Below are 20,167 nucleotides of genomic sequence, written 5' to 3'. Positions count from 1 at the left end.
GCCAAAGATTGCTCTAAGGGTGGAAGCATTGTGAGTATACCTAACAATATTCATTGTACTGATTAAAAAAAAAAAAAAAAGGTAATAATGAAAGGTGCCATAATTAAAGCCTTCCTTTGTTTTTTCTTCCATATGAATCTTACTTTTCTCCTTTCCCTTTCTAATAAATTACTAGCCTTCTGCTTGTAATAATGTACAGCATTTCATTTTGTAGTAATGTGATTTGCAGCATCCCAAAGCTCTAAATGGTTTCTCGTGAGTTAAAATAATCTGTGATTTAACAGCTGCTTCTTTATCCTTTTTCTTTTTGGTTTAGAAACCTTATGCATGCCAAATTCCAGGATGTACTAAACGATACACAGATCCAAGCTCCCTGAGAAAACATGTGAAAGCACATTCTTCCAAAGACCAGCAAGTTAGGAAAAAGGTAAAATTTCTACTGTGTTGGCAGGTGTATTTTATGGAGAAGTTGGTGTTATAATATTAGATATATCAATATGTATTAAATGCCTGTAGTGTTTTCAGACTGAAAAGAAAAAACATTAATGAAAAGCAAATTAAACTGTTTTTACATAGGTGATAATTTTATATTTGACTTCATGAGTCTACCTGCTTTAATGCTCTTATTTGCTGATGTAGTGATTACTCACATACATAAACATACATAATAAGCAAAATCAAAAGTGGTCTTTGAAAACAAAATGTTTTGATTTTATACTTTCACCACTTGATAAATACATAAGATCATAAAATGCAAGTTTAAATGACTTGTCTTGGATGGGAAGATGGATTTTGAGGCTCAATAGACAGTGTATGAGGTTAAGATGTAAATTATATTTTCATATGCCAGACAGTTTCAAATGTATTTCACAACACTGTCTCCCTGTGGATGTCAAGTCCATGAGTCAAGAGTTATTTGTATGTATAAGCACGTCTTTGAAGAGCTGAGCTGTGACCTAAAAGAATGGTGTTTTTTCTGAGCATTTTTCTTCATATCTCACATTAATCGTTGGCACTATGTCATTAGTTTAGATCATTGAGTCAATCAGTATTGTATCAATCCTGATACAAGAACGTATGTGAACTGTTACAGGACTAGATAAACCTTGCAGATGTTTAAAACTTAATGCATAGCCATTCATAGAAAGTAGCAAAAAGTGTTTGTACAACATAGGAATCTCCAAAGGACAGTCTTTAATATATAGATTTAAGCCGTAAATTTTGATTCAATGGATGGTTGTAACTAAGAAAAAGGACATGGCAGAAGAGACCTGTATTTCAGCCTGTTGTAAGGAACTGGTCTATAGTATTCATGAGAAGATGCCTCTGAACTTATGAATGCCCACTTGTATGAGTGAGAAAGTAACTGTGCATTTGTGTTCACCATGACAAGCGGAGCTTTGACTTCCTTGCTCCTGTGTGCTCACAGACAGGACTGCCAAAGAAGTTCTATGAGCCCTGCCCTGCCTATCGTAGGAGCTGCCCAGGCAGCTTTTATGACTTTTACAGGCATGCAAAGTAAATGGCAATCAAGACTGCATTGTAAGAAATTTGTGTGTGATACATCAACTAAAACTGGCATAGTGAGCCTGAATACAGGTATTGAACTGCACTGTACTATTACTGTCATTTACAGTAAAATAATATGTTATCTCCTGTCTTTGATTGTGTCAGTACTTTGTGGGATTTTCCTTCTGACATTTCATTCACTACAAGTTTTTTTTCAATTTGCACACCTTCTTTGTACCAAACAGTTCAAAGCTGGCCCTTTTTACTCTTTGCTTCACTCTCTGGTCACATTTTAGCTTTATAACTGCTTGTTTTTACAGCCCTGTTTGGTAAGGATTTACCTATACCCATTGTTCACCTGAGATAAAGTAATATATAGAAAGTAAAGAAGTGAAATCTCCATGTGTGTGGAGATCACACATGTGGAGATCAAATCGGATATTTAAAGCCTGGATAAAGTTTGCAACATATAATGTTTACAAGATACAACATAGTCACTGGACCTTTGAGAACTTGTAATTGCTAATTCACATCATGCTTTGGCATTTAAAATATTTCCTGGCAGTAATAATAATAAAAAGTAAGAAACAATAAACCTTTTAAGGAAGAATTAAGATTATTTATGACTTTAATTAAAAGTGAAAATTGGCTTAATGTCAAAAAAGTCTTTACAAAAATGCAAATTCATCAAAAATAACCATAAAAATTCCAAGGTGATAAAGGCACAGTAGAGTAATAGTTCCAGCCCTAGGGATCTATTCTGTTGAAAAGAATGAAACCCTTTGCTGTCACACCCCGTTAGTCATGGATTCATTTAGTATGTTATGCCTCATTGCTTTTAATCCTCCTTTTAACGTCCCCCTACACACTAAGTGACATTATTTTGGTGTCTTAAGTTGCTGGCTCTCCAAGGCTGTATGTGCAAATGTGTCTTTGATGTTGCATGGTCTAAATGCTGTACTAAATGCTAGTTACATGAAGTTTTCAGCCCAGATTTTGTAGATCTGTGTTCAGGGCCAGATGATGCATGCAGTGACATGGATAGATTTAGGTCTGAATTATTTTAAACAATTTTTGTTGATAAATGTTTATGACTTACCACGTAAGGCAAAAAAACCTTTACTGCAAACCTTCTAAGGCTGCCACTGTTCCCTTTCTCTTCCCAGCCCTGGCCTCCAGCCATCCACTAAATACATTGAACCGGGAATCTCTCCAGGTAATGGGATGAGATCCTATATTCCAAGAATATCACAGCATAAATATATCTTTTGTGTGCAGTTTACTAGATAGCACAATAAACTCTTATTTACTAAAGCAAATCAGAAAGGAGACATCATCTGCTTTTTTTAACCATCTTTGCATCATTTGTAAAATTCTGCATAAGCATGAGGACAAGCACATATACAAACACCATGCAATCATCTGGGAATAAATGCTTAAAATGTCTGGAAAACATTTTCAGTATAATCCATATGCACAGTAACATTCAGTCCCTACTTGTAAAGTATTTTGATGGAATAAAAAACAGTACTTCCTGTCACATTTTTAAAAGCTAAAAATTGCTGACTATGAATGGAATTCATCTTCACTTGGGGAAGACTGATGGAGCTCCTTCTACGCAGGGCAGTCAGTGATAGAAAAATATAGTATCCAGAATGTGATCTAAAGGAATATTGAGAAAAAATGATAACGTACAATATGCCTCTGGACTACAAACAGTTTAAAAGCCTGTTCCCTTAGTCATTTCCTCCTTTGAACTTTGAAAGGACAGCAAACTAAAAAGATTTTTTTTTTTTATAGTTGAACAGTTACCTTGTGGTACTTGTTACCAAAACATATAATAGAAGACAAGGGGCAATCGGAATTCAAAGGGATCTGGGTATTTCTATGATTATTGAGAGTACTCATCATTCTTTTGGCAGTGTTAAAAAATAAACACAAGGTTTGCTTGGAATATTAGTGAATCAGGAGCATGCTGTAGGACAGAAGTAAGCATCAAACTAGAGAGATTAGGGAAAAGGTTGATTATTCTGCACTGCTCATTTGCACTTTCTCACTCTTTCCACTGAAAGGTCAGCCACTACTGGATGCTGTACGTAACTTAAAGCAGTCTTGGAAGAAGTAAATGCTCCTAAATTGCTACTGAAAAATAACCTTCAGGTTGCCTTGCCTTAAGTTACATATTCTCCTGCCTTTTTTTTTTTTTTTTCTTTTCTCATTTCATTTCTTGTAACACTTTCCTTTTTCCATTTCATTCCTTATTCTGTCTCCCAACTTTGTGTCTTTGATTCTTTAGGATATGTAACCAAGCTGAACATCCTTAGGCAGCTGAAGTGCATATGCCATGGTAAGAGCCATCTCTACTTTCTTCTGCCCCAGATACTTCTATATTCATTCCTCTGTCATCCTCTTTCTTTCCTTCATTTTTTCCATATGCAGAATTCAAGTAAACTGTTACTTTATAAAGAATATTGGTATTTATTGCCAAAGCCTACTTAAAAGTTTGACATACTATGCGTTTGCTAATCTTTATCTAGCCAGGACCTCATATTAATTCAGGACCTCATGAATCATTTACCTTTTCTTTGCCCCTCACATCAATAATTACCTAACAGCTTTTCAGCTTTTCATTCTTCTGTGCATTTTCAGGGCATAACAGGACCAAATACAAGAGCTTGCTGAGTTTTCAGGAAATTATTTCCAAAAATAATAGCCTAAACTGATTGTTCCCCAGAATCAATGACTGTTCAGATTTAACACCAGCCAGCAACTAAGTACCACACAGCCACTCACTGTCCCCAGGTGGGACTGGGGAGAGAATTGGAATGGTAAAAGTGTAGGAACTCATAGGTTGAAATAAGGACAGTTCTCCAGGTAATGCAAAAGCCACATGTGCAGGCAAAGCAAATTTGCTACTTCCCATCAGCTGGCAGATGTTCAGCCACTGCTGAACAGCCACAGCTCATCATGCATAATGGTTTCTTGGGAAGACAAATTCTATCACTCCAATCTTTCCTCACGTCCTTCTTCTTTATAGTGGGTTTTATTGCTGAGCATGACACTGTATAGTACGGACTATCTTTATGGTCAGTCTGGGCCAGCTGTCCTGGTTGTGTCCCCTCCCAAGTTCTTGTGCACTCCCAACCTCCTTGTGGGCAGGGCAGCAGAAGAAGCAGAAAAGGCCTTGGCTCTGTGTAAGAACTGCTCTACAACAACTAAATTACCGTTGTGTTATCATTACGGTGTTTTGTCACCACTATTTTCATCAAAAATCCAAAATACAGCATTGTGGGAGCCTATATGAAGCCAAATTCCAGCCAAAACCATGACAATGATAAACATGGAGTATTTCTGAAAGGAAAAGACGGAGAGGTGAATTTCATGTGTTGAAATTACTATTTATTTTCTTCTTTCAGATATACTTTAGAAATAGTGTCTGGCTTTATTGAATTGTGAAGGATCAGAAGGGCAAGAATAGGAGGTCTTTAAAAGATGTTTAGATTTAGAGCTTAGTGATATGGTTTAGTGGAGGACTTGTTAGTGTTAGGTGAGAGGTTGGACTCGGTGATCTTGGAGGTTTCTTCCAGCCTAGATGATTCTGTGAAAACATAAGGATGAGTGAGGCAGGTATTTGCTTCAGTTCATCTTTGTATTAGTCTTCTTACAAAACACTAACACTGTTTTATGACTTCATAAAATCAGAGAACCATTTATGCATTTATACTTTTTTTTTTTTTTTTTGCCAGTCTTTAATTCTAGCTACAGTCATTTCTGGTATAAATAGGCTCCAACTAGGCTAAGTTGGAGGCAAATCATTATGTCTATTGGACCCTATATTTCTTATTTATAGAACAGTTTTAATAAGTAAGGCTACAGTATAGAGCTTTGCTCTGCTATCACAACAATGCCAAGCGATTTTTTTCCTTGAGATACCCAGAAGCATCTCTATCTAGCCAAAAATAGGGCACTACTTGGCACAAACTTTATTTTCAGTTGGTTTCACTTTGTGTTTTTGGCAAAAAGCAATTTCTTTCATCTGTGAATTGATGATGCTGTATTTGAAAATACAAATCCATAGTTCTCTTAGTTGGTAAGTCTTTTTACAGAAGCTAGTGAAAATGAAATTCTGCAGCATGATCATTAACAAAATTCAGAGCTTATACTATTAGCTATGCAGTGAATAAAAACCAATATAGAAGGCAAATATTTTTATGCTGTTCACAAAGACTTATTTGTTTTGAGAGCTCAGACCCTCACAAGTCTTAAACTTGTTCTACAAGTATAGGAACATTATCTTATTCATACAAGTGTACCGTGAAGAACAGTTTGCTATTTCTGCAGCTATCTTCCTAAATAAAGAAAATCCCTAATTCACTTTTAAGTATTGCAGTTCATATCGCACTTCAATGGAACAGACCCTCCACTGGCTTAGTGTAGATCTTATCATGAGCATTTGCAATGTCTAATGCTTTTTGAAGGTTTTCTGTTCAAACAAGTGCATTTGCAGACCGACAAGATAGTTCTTTAAAAAAAAAAAGTCAAAAGGATTGCTTAGATTACTTACAGCTGTTTGGCAAGGACAAGATTAGTTTGATAGCATCTATTTTAGCATCTGAATGGTGTACAGTCTTGCTTTTAGTTAGTTTTCATTTTATCCATATTTATAACAGTGGAGAACAGTTGTCATGTATAATAGTTCTTCAAGCCAGTATGTGGTGCCAAAGAATATATATGTATTTAAGATTGTTTCCATTTAATTAAAAGATACTTTAATAGGTAAGGATACAACTGTTTCACTACATCTTTGTGGGAAAAAAAAAAAAAAAAAAAAAAAGAATAGATAATTGGAACAGTCCAAATAAACAAGATCAGCTAAAGAATGTAAAACCTCCCTGGGCTTTTCACTGTAGGCCTTGAACTTAAGATGTTATTACCAAATACTGTCACCTTTCACCTCTTTCACCTGATCAATTATTTAATGTTTCACAGTTTTAACAGTGCACAGAATGTGTTTGTGATCTTTTTTCATAAATTAGTTATGGATTATATATGTTATACAGAAACGCTCTGAGACAGTGAATGCTTAACTGGCAATTGCCTCTGAAAGTTGTCATGACTCCTGGAAAAACCTGCTCATTCAAAGGGATCTTGTGGCCACCATGCATGGATTCAGCTCACCAGATAGCTTAATGCCTCAGCAGATCCATAGCATGATAAGTGATACTCCTTGGTCTTCTACTGGGTTTTTCAGTACCATACAGAAGAGCTGTGCAGCTAAAGCATGCAGTGTCATTCAACTATATATTTTTTTCTCCTTATTTATTTATGTGATATTTATTTAGTCTTATTCTAACACAGCAGTTCCTCATGTATATCTTCCAGACTTTCTCCATCATAGAATTTTGCATTGTCTCTGCCAGAAAGTGAGTATCACAAATTCATAACTTTGTGAAAGGCAGCCCAAAGGACATTTGTGAAAGTTGTTTATCCTTGGTGGAGATTTGTTTCTAATTGCACAGGAGACAGGGATCTGTGCACAGACTTGCACTTCCAGCTTGGTTAATTTCTACCTGATAAAATTCCTTTTTGACATAGATTGGTCATTTGTGTAATGCTGGTTGAACAGTAGGTTTTAGAGAACTGTCAAAATACTCTCTCAGCTAAGGTTTTCTACAAGATTTCCTCCCATGATATCTAGCTTGAAGGAGATCTTTTCAGGCACTATGCTGAGAAAGGGAACAGGCGATCAGGGTTTCCCTAAACCTGCTGCTATTCATGCATGATTTCTTGCATTTTTCACTTGTTGCTCTCTCAAAAATAGATAAGTTAGTAATGGTTGGAAAACTTCAGAATTCTTTTCCTAGTTACAATAAAGAAAAAAGGTTCTACACTTCTTAGATGAAGAAGCAGACTATGTTATACCTCAGCTCCACTCCTAATTTGGGCTGTAGTAGAGGCTAGCAGAGTAGATAAGTCCATTCTAGGTGTGCAGCATGTTGGAAGTAAGGAAATAAAGACATGGATCATCTGGCCAAAGCAATTGCTGGGACTACCTTGCAGCGTGGCCTGACCAAGGTCCTAACTGAAATGGAAGGGCTCTGCAGAGGAACCTATGCACAGCTAGTGGTGATCCTGCTGATGTTGTTCTTCTGCCACTATGCAAGCCTCATGTTGGTGAAAAGGGAATATAAAATCTCCACCTTCATGGGCAGATCTCAATGACTGAATCTTTATGAGCCTTGGTCATTTTATATCACTTTCTAGCAATTCACCTTTTCTTATTCTCTCTTAGAACCTTTTTTGTATAACACATATAAACCTGTACATCTTACAGCAAATGCTTCAGTCCCCCAGGAAAGATAAAATAAAATAAAATAAAATAAAATAAAATAAAATAAAATAAAATAAAATAAAATAAAATAAAATAAAATAAAATAAAATAAAATTAAATTAAATTAAATTAAATAAAAACAGTGTTCTTTCTTATTACAGTGCTGCATGCTACTTGCCTGTTCATTGTTTAAATTGTTTTACAGTAAAAGCAGGCTTTTTTTTTTATTGTGACTACATGTTGATTTTACTGCACTTTACTACACATCAGTGAAACTCCTGGCTTGTTTTAAAGCCTTGGGATAAACAAAATTTTATGCCAGCAGTCAGAATTTAGTGGCAAACACAAATAGAAAACAATGTATTGTGATTTTCTTTTGCTAGTATCGTTGTTTTTTTTCATTTTGCAACACATTTCCTTTAATTTGTCAGTATTTGATTTTTTTTTTTTTTTTGAACCAAGAAACACCACTTAATAAATTTCTTACAGAAAATAAATTCACTTCTTTTTTCTGTTCTCTTATTCAGAATAATTAATTAATGAGGAGAGAGTTAGCTAAGGAGAGTTAGAAGAATACATCATTGGTATTTCAGCAGGCTATTAGGGCATTAAGCCAGTTACCAACAACTTTGTCTATTATGTGACTATATTAATCTGGTGAAACTGCTCTGTTTTTGAACACCTGTCTTCCGGAGAGCAAACGGGTTCTGTCCAGGGCCTACGGTACGAGCCCAGTACACTTCTGCACCTTTCAAGTTTCAGTTGCCCTTGTTCAAACTTTAAGTTCAAATTTCACTGTTAAAAGTGCAAAAGAGAGAGAATGGAGAGAAAAAGAAGCAAAAGTATTTTCTTTCTTTCAGAGCAGTTGAACATAAGGATATTTTCACTCATTTATTTTCTATGAAGTCCATTTAAAAGATGTCATTAATGCAAAAAGAACTGCATTCATGGGCTAAGGGTCACTGAGCAGTTCCCATGGCAACTAACAAACTATTCTGCAGAAAAAAAAATGCAGCAAAGAGTAAGTGTTTTAATCCTCAACTTTAATCCCTTTACTTCCTGTTTTCAAAATGAAATATAAATCAGGCTCCATGGAGTGCAGCAATTTTTGCTGAAAGCGGTGCTGGCAAAAAAAAGGATTAGGAATGGTCAGCAGTGTTTAAGGAATTTAACTGCACAAGTTGTTGGAAAACTTTTGATAACACAAGTGATCGGTTCTTTTGAGCGTGGTGAGTGAGAAATAGGAAAACAGACCTTGAAAGCATGGAGGGCTGGCTGTGGCCATTGTCCCAGGTGCTGCAGTAGGATAAGCAAGGCAGAACTTGCAGGGAGGATCTATCATGGGGATGGGGTGTGCCAGTTTTGTGTGGAGCTCTGCTCTTCAGGAAGCAGGAAACATGGAAAACACCCACGTATTCCTCATAGTGGAAGTGGTTAAGGTTGGAAGGGACCTGTGGAGGTTATGTGGTCCAACACCCTGCTCAGGCAGGGATAGCTGGAGCAGCTTCCCTCCAACCATATCAAAAAACCATTCACAAACAGAGAAGGACTGGTGGAGGATGTGATTGTCGGGAGCTGTCTTGGGCAGAGTCACCACGAAATGGTGGAGTTCACTATTTTTGGCGAGGCCAGGAAGGGGACCAGTAAAACCGCTGTATTGGACTTTCGGAGGGCTGACTTTGGGCTGCTCAGGACACTAGTTGGTGGAGTCCCTTGAGAGGCGGTTCTGAAGGGCAGAGGAGTCCAGGAAGGCTGGGCGCTCTTCAAGAGGCAAATCCTAATGGCGCAGGAGCGGTCTGTTCCCATGTGCCCAAAGATGAGCCAGCGGGGAAGAAGACCAGCCTGGCTCAACAGAGAATTGTGGCTTGAGCTTAGGAGAAAAAAGAGGGTTTATAATCTTTGGAAAAGTGGGCAGGCCACTAGGGAGGACTATAAGGATGTAGCGAGGCTGTGCAGGGACAAAATTAGGAAGGCCAAAGCTCATCTGGAGCTCAATCTGGCTACTGCCGTTAAAGATAACAAAAAACGCTTTTATAAATACATCAACACAAAAAGGAGGATTAAGGAGAATCTCCGTCCTTTACTGGATGCGGGGGGAAACTTAGTTACATAAGATGAGGAAAAGGTGGAGGTGCTGGAGGTGCTCAATGCCTTCTTTGCCTCAGTCTTTAGCGGCAATACTGGTTGTTCTCTGGATACCCAGTACCCTGAGCTGGTGGAAGGGGATGGGGAGCAGGATGTGGCCCTCACTATCCACGAAGAACTGGTTGCTGACCTGCTATGGCACTTGGATGTGCACAAATCAATGGGGCCGGATGGGATCCACCCAAGGGTACTGAGAGAACTGGCAGAGGAGCTGGCCAAGCCACTATCCCTCATTTATCAGCAGTCCTGGCTATCGGGGGAGGTCCCAGCTGACTGGCGGCTAGCAAACGTGACGCCCATCTACAAGAAGGGCCAGAGGGCAGACCTGGGAAACTACAGGCCTCTCAGTTTGACCTTAGTACCAGGGAAGCTCATGGAGCAGATCCTCTTGAGAGTCATCACGCAGCACTTGCAGGGCAAGCAGGCGATCAGGCCCAGTCAGCATGGGTTTATGAAAGGCAGGTCCTGCTTGACGAACCTGATCTCCTTCTATGACAAAGTGACGCACTGGGTGGACGAGGGAAAGACTGTGGATGTGGTCTACCTTGACTTCAGCAAGGCATTTGACACCGTCTCCCACAGCATTCTCCTCAAGAAACTGGCTGCTCTTGACTTGGACTGGCACACGCTTCGTTGGGTTAGAAACTGGCTGGATAGCCGGGCCCAAAGAGTCGTGGTAAATGGAGTCAAGTCCATTTGGAGGCCGGTCACTAGTGGCGTCCCCCAGGGCTCGGTGCTGGGGCCGGTCCTCTTTAATATCTTCATCAATGATCTGGATGAGGGCGTTGAGTGCACCCTCAGTAAGTTTGCAGATGACACCAAGCTATGCGCATGCATCGATCTGCTTGAGGGTAGGAAAGCTCTGCAGGAGGATCTGGATAGGCTGGACCGATGGGCTGAGGTCAACTGCATGAAGTTCAACAAGGCCAAGTGCCGGGTCCTGCACCTGGGGCGCAATAACCCCAAGCAGAGCTACAGGCTGGGAGATGAGTGGCTGGAGCGCTGTCAGGCAAAGAAGGACCTGGGAGTGATGGTGGACAGTCGGCTGTATATGAGCCAGCAGAGTGCTCAGGTGGCCAAGAAGGCCAACGGCATCCTGGCTTGTATCAGAAACAGTGTGACCAGCAGGGCTAGGGAGGTGATCGTCCTCCTGTACTCAGCTCTGGTGAGGCCGCACCTCGAGTACTGTGTTCAGTTTTGGGCCCCTCGCTACAAGAAGGACATCAAGGTGCTTGAGCGGGTCCAGAGAAGGGCGATGAAGCTGATGAGGGGTCTGGAGAACAAGTCCTATGAGGAGCGGCTGAAGGAGCTGGGCTTGTTCAGCCTGGAGAAAAGGAGGCTTAGGGGTGACCTTATTGCTCTCTGTAGATACCTTAAAGGAGGCTGTAGTGAGGTGGGGGTTGGCCTGTTCTCCCACGTGCCTGGTGACAGGACGAGGGGGAATGGGCTTAAGTTGCGCCAGGGGAGTTTTAGGTTAGATGTTAGGAAGAACTACTTTACCGAAAGGGTTGTTAAACATTGGAATGGGCTGCCCAGGGAAGTGGTGGAGTCACCATCCCTGGAGGTATTTAAAAGACGTTTAGATGTAGAGCTTAGTGGTATGGTTTAGTGGAGGACTGCTTATTGTTAGGTCAGAGGTTGGACTTGATGATCTTGAGGTCTCTTCCAACCTAGAAATTCTGTGTGATTCTGTGATCAAGGCAGCTTTTGCAGTTCTACAAGGAGGAAGACTCTACAACCTCTCTGGGCAACCTGTGACAGTGCTCCATCACCCACACCGTAAAGCTGTGCTTGCTGAAGTTCAAATGGAACTTTTTGTGTTCCAGCTTGTGCCCATTGCCTCTTCTCCTACCACTGGGCACCACTGAAAATGAGCCTGGTTCAGTCTTCTCTGCACCCTCCCTTGAGGTATTCATACACATTGATAAGATCCTCCTAAGCCTTCTCTTCTACAGGCTGAACAATCTCCACTCTCTCGAACTAATGGGAGAGGTGCTTCAGTCCCTTCAGCATCTTGGTGGCCCTCCACTGGACTCTCTCCAGTATGCCTATGTCTCTCTTGTACTGGGGTGCTCAGAAATGGAAACATTATTGGTACTCCAGGTGTGGCCTCATCAATGTTGAATAGAGGAAAAGGTCACCTTTTTTGTGCATGGAAATTGTTTTCAGGATTAGCTGTTCCATCACCTTCCCAGAGACTGAGGTGATGCTGACCAGCCTGTAGTTCCCAGGGCATTCCTTGTCCCTCTTGAAGGTAGGAGTGGTATTTGCTTTCCTCCAGTTTTAAGGCACTTCTCCCAGTTGCCATGATCAAGTAAAGATTATAGAGTGGCCTCACATGTCATGGGTACATCCCATCAAGACACATGCAGTTGCAAATGTCAGCAGATTGGTGGTTCACTTGCATGTTAACATTTTTTGTTTCATGTCATGATGTCTCCCTGCACCTGGTTTCTGCCTTGATTTTATAGTCCTGTGAGTTCTGGCAGTGTGATATGTTGGAAAGTACACCAGAAGAAGTGCTATCACCCCTGTTAAATAATACACGTGCCAAAAAAAAAAATCAAGATTGTCTCAAAACTCTTGCAACAGCTGTCAGTGCATGCCCATAGCATTTTTTATTATTCAGTTTTCAGTTAGCCAATCCAGCCGCAGCCCAAACACCCTTCAGGTCTTTAAGAGCATCCTCATTGACTGTCCTTCCAGTCTGGAATGTCCATCCCTGCTGTGCAGATTTAGTGCTACTGGAGGTGGGTCCTGACAGCTGGCCTGCACTGGCAGATACCAATTTTGGAGTCCTACCTACTACTGAAGCAATGAGTGGGCGAGATACTGACTTCATGAGCAATCCCTGTGTGAGGAAAGCTTAAATCTTCCTGTGTTTTTCCTCCTCGTGCTGCAGAGCTCTGCCCCATTTGCTGATGGTTGTTTGTGAGGCTGCACAGTAAACTGAATAAGGACTTTAACCAAGCCAAGCAAATAAACAAAAAACAAACAAAACCAACCAACCAACCAACCAATCAAAGTCTCCCACAGTAAAAAGGAAGCTATAGGAACTCTGAAATTCAGCATTACCAATCCAACAAACACACCCATCATCATCTAGCAAGGAAACATACTAAATTGACAGCTCACAAATTCATAGGCAGTAGGTGAAACTGTACAGAGATGTCCTAAAGAATCTTTGGAAGAGTGAAAATCATATTCCTGAAGGCATAATAATTTGGATCTCTTAATAGTAAAGCTGCCAAAGCTTTTTTTTTTTTTTTTTTAATTTCTAGTCTTGTTCTATAATCAAGTATTATTTCACACAGACAAGTGTTTCCTTTTAGGAACTGGTGTACTTATGATCAATTTCCACAAAATCAAATATTTGACTCTGAAGACAGTGGTACAGTAAGCAATGTTGCAGAGTATTAAAGGGAATGTGAAATCTAAAAAATCTTTGTTTGTATACACAAATAATTGCGTATATACTATTTACAGATTTTCATGGCACTTTTTGGTAACCTGTGACAAGTATTTGTTTTAACTGAAACATCAGGTGGATGGGTACTTATTTATTTTCCACTTTTTTCCAGTCCTGAAGTGGAAATTTGCCAAGCAGTTCTGTTTTCAATAAGGGAAAACAAATCACTCTGCAGTCCAAGTGGGTTCCTTGTCAAGCTGCATTCACCTGGAAAAGCTATATCTCCAAATTAGTCTGATATAAAGTGGATCAGACTTTTTTCCTGCTTTTTGAATTTCATACTTCAACTCTACCGTTCACATGAAAAATGGCTACAAGCCTCTTATAACAGTGAGAAAAAGAGGAAGAAATAGGAAGAGGAAGAAATAGTCATAGGTATTGTGTAGGTAGCATTTTTAATAAGGTAGTTGCATGTTTTCAAGTTTGATACAATCTGATATGGGACAAGGAGGGAGGTAATATGTGTGTGTGTATATATACATGCATTTCTGTGGATGCTTTCCAGTCCTACGACTAGAATGAGAAATAAAAGAAAGCAAAATTTGTGAAAATGTGCACTTTTTCCAAGCCAGTAGATGGCACAACAAGGAGCATCCTTAGGAGCCTTTTACATTAAAAGGCAAAATGAACTTGACATTAGTTTTCAACAGAATTATGACCAAGCAAGCTTTTTTGTTTATCTCAGAAAATGGCCACTTACAATATATCTCATTTGAACTGTACTTGCCTTCCTTAAAGTAAGATTGCTGGTTTGATGTTTTTGACCTCTTTTATTTATTTATTTATTTGTTTGTTTGTTATTTTATTTATTTATTTAATCTCAGGTTTCCTTTAGGATTTGTTCAATTTGAAGTTTTTCACCTTAAAATGATGTTTTTGGTCTATAGGTCTATATCAATTTAGTAAAGAAATAAGCCAAATTAGTTTCCAAATTAAAATAATACTGATCAAAAAAAAAGTCCTTGTATAACAAAGATACATTTATATTTGTTATATATATATATTATATATATATTCGTTCTATAACAAATATATATGTATTTGTTATATATATATAATAAATTTGTTTATATATTTGCTAATATATACATTTGTTAATATATACATGTAACAAAGGTAAAATTCATTTTGTGTCACCCATCTTAACGTTAACAGTGTTAGCCTCTTACAAGAGTTTAGTGTTTCTAAAACAGAATTTCTTGTTGCCTTATAATTTCTCAAAGTTAACTAGCTATGTAGGTTCTAGTACTTTTGATTTTTAACACAAGAGACTGTGGTATGTTTTCTTGAGTTAAGGTAGGTTACAAAGATGAAGGCTACTATTGTCTCTGAAGTCAAACATTTGCAGTAAAACTTTGAGTGGAACAAAAGTAACTATTTCTCATATGGAACCTAACAGTTACACTATCCATATAGGCTAGTTTAATTTCAGTTTTAATTTCAATTTCAGGCTAGTTAATTTCTGTTTTCCTGGCGTAGGATTTAATTGAAACAGAATGCAAGTGCAGATAAAAATTTTCTGCATACATATTGGAAAGCAGTGGTAGACAATTAGCAGAATTATGCTATGGCTTTCTAGAAATCCTGCCCAGATGATTTACTGGGAGCAGTTATTGAGCAATCCTACAGTGTCTCTTTGCTCCAGAATGTCTACAGCCTCCAGATGCAAGAACTAAGACACTTATTAAGTATGAACTTTTACTTTCTATTGTCAACAAGTTTTAGAACTGTGTAAGAAAACATTTGACCTTGACACTGATCTGTGTGAATAAATAGATGATCTAGCAAGAAAACCCATAATATGTGTTAACACTCTTACATTGCTTGGCTTCATATTGAACTTGTACTTTTCTAGTGGTCACATATTTGTGCTGTCATGATGCTAACAGGACATAACATGGCTCTGAATGTGCAAGAAAATATAAATTTTTGGCTATTCCTTTAAAAAGTTAGTATAATGTGTAGGTTGCTGTAGACAGGTCATATTTAGCTCTTCCAATGCCAACTTAACATATGAACAACAAAAACACATGGAAGACTCCTGGCTTGTTTCCTGCTTGACAAATACAGCTTAGTAAAATTAATACACAAACAGCTGAATAACAAAGATTACTCCTTAGCTGTATAGTGAAAAGAAAAACACATTTATAAATCTTTAACACACTTCATGTGGAGCAATTCCACTCAGTGAAACATAGCAGTATTCAGAGTTCCACATCCCTTTTTTGTTTGTTTGTTTGTTTGTTTTGTTTTGTTTTGTTTGTTTTGCTTGTTTGTTTGTTTTATAAATAGAGAAGGAACAGATCTAACCTGCACTGAAAGAATAGACTGTAACCAATATCTCCTTTATGAATGGAAATGCTGTACTATGTGGACAGCATTACTAGAGTACATTAAGCCCTCTTTCCCAAAAAATGAAATTTAAACTCTGATTTGATGACATAACTGGCATGTTTGAGTGACTAGAGGAACCCGGTCTTTGCGGAAGATTTATTGGATTTAATGTGAGTACATATACACAGGCTTTGATGTTAGTGAAATCCTGCCTAATGTAGTTTGGAAACAAACTAATCATGTTTGAAAAATTCAAAACTACATCTCTTCTAACCAACAATGTTCATAAACAGATGTTTTCCTTGATGGCATCAGATTTCTACTAAACAGGAGTAATGCTGAAGAAGTGAGCCAGGTTGTACAAAAACATGCAGATCTTGGATAAAACACAGACTGTTTAGAAAAACATAAAACAAATGATCCTTTCTTTTAAGGAAACATTTTCTTTGGAAGTATGTCATACATCAAACCAACAGCATGTCTCTGGTCTTGGACTTAAATATAATCACATTGAAAACTGAAGAATGTAGAAATCTTACTCCCTTCTAATTACTTCTGCTTGTATCATTTAATCTCGAGTAATTATTTAGTTATACCTAAAAAGCTAATGTAACATTAGAATTTCAATCCAGTTTTCTGAAAGTGATGAACATTAGTTGATTATCGCAAGCGTAAAACAATTATAAATTATGACTGACAGTGTGTTGTTTTGTGTATTAGAAAAAATCACCACATTGTGATAATGGGAAAGGCTCAGATTTCCAAATATAAAACCTGTCAAGTCTTCCATGCAACTGAGCTATTAAAGTTGAAAAATTATCATTTAGAACAAACATTTCACACAGGGAACTTAAAAGCAGGCTGAACAGTTGATTGTTAACTTTGGGCTAAGTTGCAGCACACTGAAAATCTCTGTGCTCAGCATGGCAAAATTTTCAGTTACTGATTTCATCATTCAGCAAGATAACTTTCTAATGTTAGAGTTCTCCCAAATAGATTGGCAAGTTTTCAGTTCTGGTGTGATTGTACTGGTGCTCAGCTGAGTGATCAAGAGGGAAATGTATTGCTGCCATAATGACAGGATTTTTGTGCTGGGATATAATTTATACAGAAGTCAAGGAGAGCATCCAATGTCTTTTACAGCCAGTTGATAACTCTACAGTCTACCTGCAAGTGAGATGCATTATCTTTGGAAGAGGACAAGAAACGGACTGCAGCAGTTAGATCTGGTCAACTATTATTTCAGATTTATAGCTTTTTTTAACTGAAGATAAATTTTTATGGCTGCATTGGATGGTTGGTTTATTTGCTTGTTTTTGATATTATCTGTCTTTTCATTGTTCTGTTTCTTCAAGTAAGTGTGAAAACTCAGATTTCCCTGCCCTTGACAAAATGTAAAGCACTTGTTTCAATTAAAACTTTTTGTTAAAGGTGTCTATAAAAATAGGCAAAAACATTTGACTGAGAATTTTTTTTTAACCTCAATATTTTTGTAGAAAAAAAAAAAAAAAAAAAGAATGCCTTGATCAGATGCAGTTGAACAAGACTGGTTTTTTTTGTTTTGTTTTGTTTTGTTTTTGCCAGCTGTGTTGCTCCCCAAAAGGTCACAGCTTATGTCAGCCCTGTTAATCATAGAATCATTCAGGTTCGAAAAGACCTCTAAGATCATCTAGTCCAACCTTTAACCCAGTGCTGCCAAGTCCACCATTAAACCACATCACTAAGCTCTAATCTACATGTTTTTGAAGACATGAAGATGGTAACTCCACCACTTTCCTGGGCAGCCAGTTCCAACACTTCACAACCCTTTCAGTAAAGATTTTTTTTGTAATATCCAACCTAAACCTTCCCGGTGCAACTTAAGGCCATTTCCTTGGTGCTTGGAAGAAGAGACCAATAACCATGCTGCTATAGCCTCATTTGAGGTAATTGTACCATGTGATATGGTCTCCCCTGAGCCTCCTCTTCTCCAGACTAAACAACCCCAGTTCCCTCAGCTGCTCCTCATAGGACTTCTGTTCCAGGCCCTTCACCAGCTTTATAGGCCTTCTCTGGACATGTCCAGAGCATGCACCTCAATGTCCTTCTTGCAGTGAGAGGCCCAAAACTAAACACAATACTCGAGGTGTGGCCTCACCAGAGCTGAGTACAGGGGGACAATCACTTCCCTAGCCCTGCTGGCCACACTGTTTCTTATACAAGCCAGGATGCTGTTGGCCTTCTTGGCCACCTGAGCACACTGCTGACTCATATACAGCCGCCTATTGACCAATACCACCAGGTCTCTTTCTGCCAGGTAGCTTTCCAGACATTATTTCTCTATCCTGTAGCATTGCATAGGATTGTTGCTCCCCAAGTGCAGGACCCGGCTCTTGGCCTTATTGAACCTCATACAGTTGGCCTTGGCCCATTGGTTTCACCTATCCAGATCCCTCTAGAGCTCTCCTACCCTCAGGCAGATCAATACTTGCATCTAATGGTACAGGCTGATTCCTACCAAGGAAATATCTAAAAAAACATTGATCAGATGCAGAGCTTTAGACAACAGAGGAAGGAGGACCCAGCATTCACAGCATGAGTTCCCCAGAAGTTGTGTCTAGTTTGGGAAGCAGCTGTGATTCAATGGCTCCTTCTGCTAAAGCAATATTTACACATTTATGGTCCTGCTCTGCTAAGCGGGAGAGTAGAGAACTCCTCTACCCCTTGCTCCCTACCCTTTCTGATGCTGCAAAAGTAATCACTCTTCAATAGCAACGCACATACATATCACATGCAGTGGAGGAAGGTGAAGTTATGCCCAGCACCTTTTATCCGGTGAGGGTTTAAAGACTTATGGTAGTACATTTAGTGGCAATTTGAATTATCAGTATTTGTTTGCAGTTGTACAAATCAGTGTAATACTCTTCAAAAGTCAGATTACAGCTGTCTCCTAGTGTTTGTTTCATGGGTTTTGTTTGGTTTTGTTGTTGATCCTAGTTTTTGTTTGCTTTTAGATTTTGCAAATGCAAAGCAAATTCCCTGAACATTGCAAAAGAGGAAAATGCATGTTACACACTTACACCCAGTTGGCTGTCATTGTTATGCAATGCTTCTAACTAGTGTATAAGTACTTAGCTCACATTTCCTTGCTCTGCTCACCGCTTCATCCATAGTGAGTGCTATTCAATCATTTAAAAATTTATCATTTTCTTGCTCACAGAAAAAAATGGCATAAGCAAGCAACTTCATACAGGTGACCTCTGTAAATTTATATTCTGTGTGACAGAATCCTTATTTTTAATAGAAGTCAGGTATTTTCATACATATTTTCTTACTAGATTGCATAGAAATTTAATGTTGTATAATGCCTATGAAAAATAATATTAATAAGAATTTGGATCTGGATATATTTGTCATTTAATTTCATATGCACCACATTTCATGAAAAAGCCATGTTACTCATATGAGCAGTATTAACATAATAAATAATGGACAATTGACATCATAAAACCATAAATGCTATTCTGGAAGAAACATTTGGACGTACAGTAGGGTGTAAGTATGGATAATAAATGAAAAGTGTTCAGCAGCTTTCTCCCTGTCTCTCCTTCTCCCTTTCTCTCTTTCTCATTTCTTTCCTCCCTTTCCTCACCATTCTCCCACCCCTGCTGCCCAGTATAATTTAGATAAGTTCCAACATAACAAATATACTTCACAAAGTTAATTTACCTTCAGATTTAGTGATGACTCACTCAATTTTTTAACAGAAAGAACATGCAGCATGCACATATGCATATAATCTCTGTGTTACAATCACCACACCTCTGGTGCTTATGATGTGTAAGACCAACTCTCCATTCTCTTGCAACAGTTTTATGCTTCTGCATGTCATCAGAAGTCATTTTAATGAGTATCAGGATCTTGTAGCATAGTAATGGGTCTTTCTGCATTAAGAATCATTCCCTTTTACTCGTATTTCTTCATTTCTAAATACAGGATGGGCAGAAATTCCTCTTCTTGTTTTCCTTCCTCCCCTTAGGAGTTTGCTAGAGGTGCTGAGTTATATTCCAGTTACTTTTACCTGCTCAATTTTCATGGCACCAAAGGGAAGAAGAAGCCTGGTGTATCTGTAATGTTTTCATCTTGGGAGTCTGATGCATGAGTACATGAAGTCCTCCAGCTCTAAGTGAGGCTTCTCTCCATCATGCTGCTTTGCTAAGAATTCTCTGTTCATCATCTTGGGTGACAAAACAAGATATCTATCTGCATCTCAGCCACTGTGGTGCCCCACTTGCATATATTCACAGACCCTGCTTTTTCATACTTCTAAATGCATACACTAACTTATGAGCTGAGACAGCTGTGAGGAACAGGCAAATTTTTTATGTATGTGACTGTAA

The 20,167-nt window shown here is 38.5% G+C and overlaps 1 protein-coding gene across 9 annotated transcripts in view; it reads left to right on the top strand.

Annotated features, from left to right (window-relative positions):
- GLIS3 (GLIS family zinc finger 3) overlaps positions 1-20,167 on the top strand; it is a 185,454-nt gene that overhangs the window by 129,145 nt on the left and 36,142 nt on the right. For all 9 annotated transcript variants that reach the window (XM_038170687.2, XM_072031661.1, XM_072031662.1 and 6 more), the window contains one exon: positions 317-427. In XM_038170687.2, coding sequence (XP_038026615.1) covers positions 317-427 — 111 coding nt within the window. The remainder of the gene's footprint in view (positions 1-316; positions 428-20,167) is intronic.

Source organism: Anas platyrhynchos, chromosome Z (genome assembly GCF_047663525.1).
Source record: "Anas platyrhynchos isolate ZD024472 breed Pekin duck chromosome Z, IASCAAS_PekinDuck_T2T, whole genome shotgun sequence".
NCBI lineage: Eukaryota > Metazoa > Chordata > Aves > Anseriformes > Anatidae > Anas > Anas platyrhynchos.
This window is presented reverse-complemented; position numbering and strand designations above follow the sequence as displayed.